The sequence below is a fragment of the Chinchilla lanigera genome, unplaced genomic scaffold (genome assembly GCF_000276665.1).
Source record: "Chinchilla lanigera isolate Chin_1 unplaced genomic scaffold, ChiLan1.0 scaffold00036, whole genome shotgun sequence".
Lineage (NCBI taxonomy): Eukaryota > Metazoa > Chordata > Mammalia > Rodentia > Chinchillidae > Chinchilla > Chinchilla lanigera.
In genome coordinates this window covers 1950808-1958044 of record NW_004955437.1, presented here as the reverse complement: position 1 = coordinate 1958044, position 7237 = coordinate 1950808, and the positions used below count along the sequence as shown (strand labels likewise).

General features: G+C 60.2%; 1 protein-coding gene across 6 annotated transcripts in view; it reads right to left on the bottom strand.

The window, feature by feature from the left end:
• Nucleotides 1-7237, bottom strand: part of Syngap1 (synaptic Ras GTPase activating protein 1) — a gene marked incomplete in the record, with an annotated part of 30446 nt that overhangs the window by 22960 nt on the left and 249 nt on the right. For all 6 annotated transcript variants that reach the window (XM_013516981.1, XM_013516982.1, XM_013516983.1 and 3 more), the window contains 2 exon segments: nucleotides 2080-2185; nucleotides 4008-4129. In XM_013516981.1, the coding sequence (XP_013372435.1) occupies nucleotides 2080-2185; nucleotides 4008-4129 (228 nt within the window).

The window sequence follows — 7237 nt, the reverse complement described above, 5'->3', positions numbered from 1 at the left end:
CCGCCGCCGCTCCCGCCGCTGCCGCCGTTGCCCGGGCCCCGCCGCCGTTGCTAGGCGACCGCTGCTGCCGTGGCCGCCTCTGTCACGAGCCCCGTCGCCCGGAGACAGCGCGAGAGAGACGGGGGAGGGGGGCAAGGGGACCCCCAAAACTACCCGGGCCTGCCACCATTCCTCTCGAACAGGACCCCCCCCAATAAAACCGCGGAGGGAACGGGGGTTCGCGGCTCCACCCAGCAGAGGAGGAGCCCTGGATTCCAATGCCCCTCGAAGGTCCGGCGACCTCTCCCGGACTGGAAAGTCCACAGCCTCCCTCGGCCGACACCTTCGCAGATCCAATCCCCCACGGCCTCGACCACCCCCGTGCTCCCGGCACATGCTGCATGCCCTCCGCACGTTCCAGGTCCCTTTGCAGACCCCTGCCAACTAGCCACTCTCATAAGCCCTCTGGCCACATAAGTCTCCATCTGTATCTCTCTCTCCATCCATCCGTCCATCCATCCATCCATCCATCCATCCATCTCTATCATCTATCATCTATCTATCCGTCCACCCATCTACTTATCTATCATCTATCATCCATCCATCTATCTCCACTCTGGCGCCCCGCTCAACCCCTACTGAAGCCCCACACAGCGACCTCCACCTCCACATACCACCCTACCACCCTATCACCCAACGCCGAACGCAGGAGACCCATGCCAGCGACCCCAGACTGTGAGATCAGGGAACGGAAACGATGGAAAATACGTGGGCAGAGCAGCCAAGCACAGGACACACGGTAAACATGCTCTGTGAGCATGTGACCATTCTGACCTGGGCACACAGGTGGACACGCGCACACAAACTCGTGCGCCAGACATGGACAGCACAGGTACACACACACACACACACACACACACACGCATACAGATGTGACAGGCATCACAGTCTCTGTCCACCATCACCACCACCACAACCACCAGGCTTGGCCTCAGAGAGCTGTGCTACCCTACACTTCCTCACTGCCAGAGGTTTCCATGACAATGACACACATCCCTGACCACCCACCCAAGGTCCAGAGCTGGCCCCCAAGGGCCGTGAGGCCTGGACCCATCTGAAGGCGGCCGGAGGGAACCGAGGCTTGGGGACAGGCCACTGGCTAAGGGAGAAATTGGAAGTCTGGATCCCTGAGGGGGTGAGGAGCTGGTAGGAGAAAGAGGTCAGCCCGGGGCTGGAGGGATGGGGGACCCGGACCCCAGGTCCTGGGAGAGAAATGCAGAGGAAGGGGGCAGTGGCGAGGGGGTTTCCGGGACCGAGGGCGTCTCTCTGCACCTTGGCTGCAGATCTCTGTTCTCTGCCTTCATCTCCCTCACTGTTCCCATGGAAACCCTTTTAAGCGAACTTCTCAGGAAGACAAAAATCTTTTTTTAAATGACTAAAGAGGGGGGTGGGGGCCAGAAAGGGGGAGGGAGGGGAAGAGACAGATGGAGAGAGGGAGAGAGTTGGAAAGACAGACTGAGCGGAGCGCTCCGCAGACAGAAAGCGAGGCGACGGGGTCTGATGGAGGCGCTGGGGGCCGGGGAGGGACGGGGGCTCAAGAGGGGTGCAGAGAATAAGAGGGATCAGGGAGGAAAGAGAAAGGGGGCGATGCGATGCAAAAATAGAAGCAACTGATGAGAAGAAGAAAAACGGGGCAAGAAAAGAGGGAGGGGCCGCAGGCCTGAAGGTCTCGGAAGAAGAGTGGGACTGGGGGTGGGACAGAGGTCTGGGGGAGGGCAGGAACTAGGTCGCCTTCCCCAAGACGCCCGGCCGAGGCCGGGAGGGGCAGGGCAGGCGCGCGCGGACAGGAGGCTACAGATCTGAGACTATTTTTACAAGCACGGGGAAAGCAGTCAAACTTCGCTGCTGGAGAGGAAAAGGGGAGCGGAGCAGAGCAAGGACGCGCAGGGGCCTCGGACGCCGGCCGCGGCCCGCTCCGCAGCCCAGACGAGGGCGCCGTCGCCCCTGGGGATGCAGACCCGGCCCCTTGAGATGCAGACCCGGCCCCTCCGCCCCGCCCCCTGCGCCCCGCCAGGTCGCGAGCCTGCGCGGCCGCCGTACCATGCTCGCCGTGGGGCCGCCCCTCCACCGGCACGGAGACCGTGCGTCTCAGCAGTTTGTTGCGGCTGGACTCGCTCCTCCGGTCCCGGATCAGAAGCGGGTGTATCTAGGGGGTGCGGGGTGTGTCAGACCTCCCGGCCCGCGCCGTCGCTCCGGCCCCCAGCTGTCCCCGGCCCGCCCGGCCGCCCCGCGCGTCTCCCCGCGCTCACACTCGGGGTCCTCCCAGTCCTCAGCGCGCCCGCCACTCCCCGGAGCCAGCGACCTCGGGGATCCGCGTCCCCTTGACCTCCCCTTCGCCCATGCTCCTTGCTTCCCTGCCAGCCCCCACCTCCCTTGCCCCCTTCTCCTCCTCGCGCTGTCACGGGGGCAGCAGAAGCTGCATTTATAATCAGGAGCCACAGCTTGTCTCCCTCCCACGGCCCGGCTTTCGGCCAGACTGGGGCCCAACCTCCCCGCCCCCCGGAGGGCCTGGTCACCTCCCCCAACCTCGCCTCCTTCCCTCACCCCTTAACCCCCAGCCAGCCTCTTGGCTCTCTTCCCCTGGGCCTCAGCTCCGGCTGCCCTGGGCGTCTCCATCCCAACCTCCTCACCTACCAGAGCCCCAGGAGCTGGGCGCCCTACACCAGCCCCCAGCCCTGGCCCCACGGCCCATCCGGTTCCCTGTGCGCCTGCACACTCACTGTCCAGTTCCACCCACCCGTGCCCCCACTCCTGAGGCCCCTCGCGCGAGTGCCCCTGGGCTCCTCAGCGGGTCCCCACCTCTCGGTCCTGGCCTCATCACCCGGCCCACCGTCCTCCTCCATCCTCGCAGCAGCCCCTGCTCCTGTTGGTTCCGGGTCTCCTAATTCCGCCCACAGACTCCGAGTCCTTGGCCAAGGCTGATGGCCGCTAGCGCATCACTCAGCTGCTTCCCAGCGCCCCGAGCTTACTCTACCGTCCACCTCTCCCCGCAGCGTCCCCGCGTCCTCTCCTAGTTCCCTCTGCTTTACTCTGTGGGGTGAAAGCGCTCCACCCAGCCTCTCACCTGTACCCCAAGATTCTCACACACTGATCCGCCCTACCCCAGTTCCAGCCCGGCCTCACCGCGCCATCTCCAAGTTACCAAGCACATCTCCGCCTCTCTGGCTCTCCGGGGCAGCACTCCTAAAGCTCATCCTGAAATCAGCGTCCTGCTGGAGCACAGCTGGGGGGCATCTGCCCTTCTGCGTGCACCCCATTTCCTCTGATGGACCCTCTGCTGCGGACCCCACTCTCAGATCGGGACCCACACCTCTCTGGCCTTCAGGTCTCCCTACATGGCCACCCCTCCCCTACGACTCTGGTTTGTTGGCCTTCGCTCTGGCTAGTCGTCCCTGCACCCCCGCGTCCTCCCCAGAACCCCTTTCCAGCAGAAGGCTCTCAGTCCACACTGAGTGCAGTGGACCTGCCAGTGTTCATGGCCACCCATGCCAAAACCTGGCACCCTCTGCCCCTCACACTTAACCCCGGACCCCGGATCTCCTGCCTGTTCCCTGGAGCCCTCAGTCTCCCCTCCCTGCACTGTACCCCATGGTGGGGCAAGGACTGGGAGCAGGAGAGGGAAAGAAGGGTCTTGCTCAGCAGGGAGGTGCCTCTCAGGGTTGATCTAGAGGGAGATGCTGGCATTTCCCCATCCCTTCTCCATCCCTTGTGGTGCCCATCCCCTTCCCCTTTCTAGCCCGCCCCACACTGGAGGAGGTCACATCTTCACCCCAGCTCTTCAGAGCCGAGTCTCCCCAACATGGCCCTCAAGGACCCCGTGGCCACAGTGACAGAAGGACTCTCCTCCTCCCAGTGCACACTGCGCTTCCCCCCAGCCTTCCTCGAGTTTCTCAGCTCCGCTGTGGAGGCTCCCCGTCCGGTCTCCCCGGCTACCCATGGTCATTCCCCAGCCTCCCCACCCTGCTCACCTCATCCTCATCCAGCATGAGCAGCTGGTTCCCCGAGATGATGCAGAACCGAGGATTCCAACCAGGACGATCATACGGGGAATGAATGTATTGGGTTCGGTGCATAGGGGGTCCCCGTACATCTGGGGGACAGAGACACAGAAACAGTAAGGGAGGCTCTATGAATCTGGGAGCAGAGGTCTACAATGGCAAGAAGAGAGTCCACAAAATGGGAGAGGTGGGGCGGACATGGTGGTGCATCCCCGTCATCCCAGCCATTGAGAGGCTGAGGCAGGAGGATCGTTGCGAGTTTGAGACCAGCCTGAGCTACAAAGTGAGCTCAAGGCCAGCCTGAACTGCACAGTGAGACCCTGTCTCTAAAAGACAAAAAAAAGAGGGGAGCCCCATCCACCTTAAGAGGATCGCAGTTGAGGGTGCCCTCAGCAATTACAAGGGACCAGAAGATGAGCCTTTACATCTGGGGAAAAAGAAGCGAGAGGAATCACAGGAGGCGCTGAAGACCCATGAAGACTACAAAGGGGGAGACTACGGGAGGGGGAGTGTCATCATGACAGAGAGGGACATGACTGGGGACAGCGCAGGGAGAGGAACTGTCCGGCCACTTGGGGACGTGTCAAGGTGGGAGCAGCACAACTGGCAGAAGAAATAACACAGGTTGGTGGCGGGTGTCTGGGATTCTGATAGCTGCGGAAGATGGACCTAGAAGAGGACACCTAAGCTGCTGTGGGAGGGAAGGCTGTGTGTGTGTGTGTGTGTGTGTGTGTGTAAGACCACTTGGGCCATGAGATTCTGCGAGAGCTAAACATCTGGTAAAGAGGAAGTGGGGGTTACTGTTCACAGAGTCAAGAGGTCGGAGACTATCTCCCCTTCTACCTCTCCTAGGCCTGCTCTGCTCATCTTTCGTGGAAAGTTCTGGTCCTTCTGGTAGGAAGGCAAAGATGGCTTTTGTCAGCATCTATCTGGCCGTGGTGGGGCCGGGGTGAGAGAGGGCAGGAAATACCCCGTGCTTTGATGAGCAGCAACCAACCACACTGATTTCTTTCCCCATTCCATGCTCAGCAAGCACAGATTCAGTAGCCTCCTCCTCCCGCTAGTTCCCATGGACAGGGTAGAAGTCAGGCCAGAGGCTCCCAAGGCCCAGTGAGGAACCGGAGGAAGGAGGAGCAGAGGGAACAGCACATATCGGGTGACACAGGGTGCGCAAAGCTCCCGGACCACAGCAACAGGAGACCAAGGTCACCCACGCTCAGATCTGGCCTGGGGCCCCCCTTCCCCACCTTTGCGGTTCTTGCACCCTTCCCGCAGACCACCTCTCCTTCACCCTCCCCCACACGCGATCTCAGGGACACATCGGGCCAGGTCACAGGGAAGTATGAGAGAAGTCAGGCTGCCGACAGCGAAGTGATAGAAACTCGGCTCAGGGTGTCAGAGTAGAAGGTTCAGAGGAAAAAAAATCATGGGACATTTCACACGGATAATTAACGTAGCCATAACGCACAACCGGCCTTTGAGTTTCATTCCAGTGGAAAGCCCGGAGGAGTTTTGAAAAACCTAGCCTCTGTCTACAAACATGTTCCTCTGATCTGCCCAACCTGCACACCACAGCAGCATGAACCCGCGGGACATGTCTAGAAAGCGCAATACTTTCAAACTTTCACTCTCTCAAAGGCATCTCAGAGACTCAAGCCGACTGCATAGGAAGATCACTAAAACCTAAACTATGAGAGAGCAGGCACTGCACACAGACACTGCACACCCAGAGGGAAAGTCTGTGGACACACGTAAGTGTGAGGGGTGCGGGCTGCGGCTAACGGGAGCATTTCAGACTTCAGGGCCACCTTTCCCTGTGAGCAAGAAGGACACAGGAAACCTAGGAGCAGCTCTGGAAACAGGCACAAGGTGGGCAGGCAGGCGCACACACAGAGTCTGGACTTAGGAGAGAATGGTGCTGATGCTAGGACACAGGAACATGACTGATAAAGGCGGTAAATGTACTGGAATGAGACACCCCACAAGGGCTCAGATGGGGACCCCTTATAGTTCCTGTCCCAGCCATCAACCTCAGTATCTTTGCACCCTAAATCTCCAACATCCTAGGAAGTGGAGGAGACAAGGAAAGAGGGGTGGTGACAGACTGGGGTGTAAAGGGCCAGAGAGTGGGTATAGAGACCGTGACAAGACGGGAAGTGGGGTAGGAAATAGGACCAGCCGGGGGAAGGCAGATAAATAACAGCGTGGGAATAACAGAAAACAGAGAGTGCAGTGAAGTCCTAGGGGCACGGGAATACACCAGAAGAGCTCAGCAGACACGGGGCAGAGGAAACAGAAGGACCTAACAGGGGACCAAGACGCGGGGTCAAGACGAAGCAGTAGAGAGGTGGCATAGGTTTAAGGGTGCTCTCAGAGAGAAGAGCCAGAGAGGCAGGATGGATAGCAGAGAGGGGACTGATACAGGGGAAGGACGGAAGGGGGACTCATATAAGGAACGGACACCATATGGGGGGAAAGATATAGGTGATGGACAGCAGAGGAAGGGAGGGGGAATGGAAATAAGGATGGGGTGGGGGAGGGGCTTAAAAGTGGTGAAGTGAAGAAAGCAGATTAAGACCCCAGAGGCTGCATTTCACTTGTCCAGAGCCTCCAGGAGGGTTTGAGTCCCGGGCAGGATCTTAAACCGCCTCTACTCCCATTGCACAGTCCCACTTGTATCCCCCACCCCCCAAAAAGGCCCACACACACAATCCGGCCCTCCCCCTGCCCTGGCCTCCCCTCCCCCACCCTCTCCCTCTCCTCTCTTCCCTCCATCTGGACCTCCACCCCCCCACTGCCTCCCTCTCTCTCCATCTGGCCCCTTCTCTCCATCCTCCTCTTTTCCTAACCCCTTCCATTCTCTGAGCCCCCCACCGTCTTCCCCCCCGCTCTTCTTGGCTTCTGGTCTTCACCCCTATATTTTCATTTCCCCCTCTCAGTCTCTCTCCGAAGACTCTGTCTCTATCTCTCTGGTATTTTCCTCACCACTCAGCTCCCACCCCCAAATGGTTTCTGCAGCTCTTCCCCAGCCCTACCTTCCACCTCCCCACCCCTTCTGGCACCCTTTCCCCTCCGTCGCTTCTCCTCAGCCCCCTCCGAGGCCTGTGTGCTGGCCCCTCGGCCCCTTACCTGCCCCGCTCTCTCCAGCCTCCAGTCCCTCCTTCCCTCGCTCCCACCCCTGCCTTCCCGGTCCTCCCCTC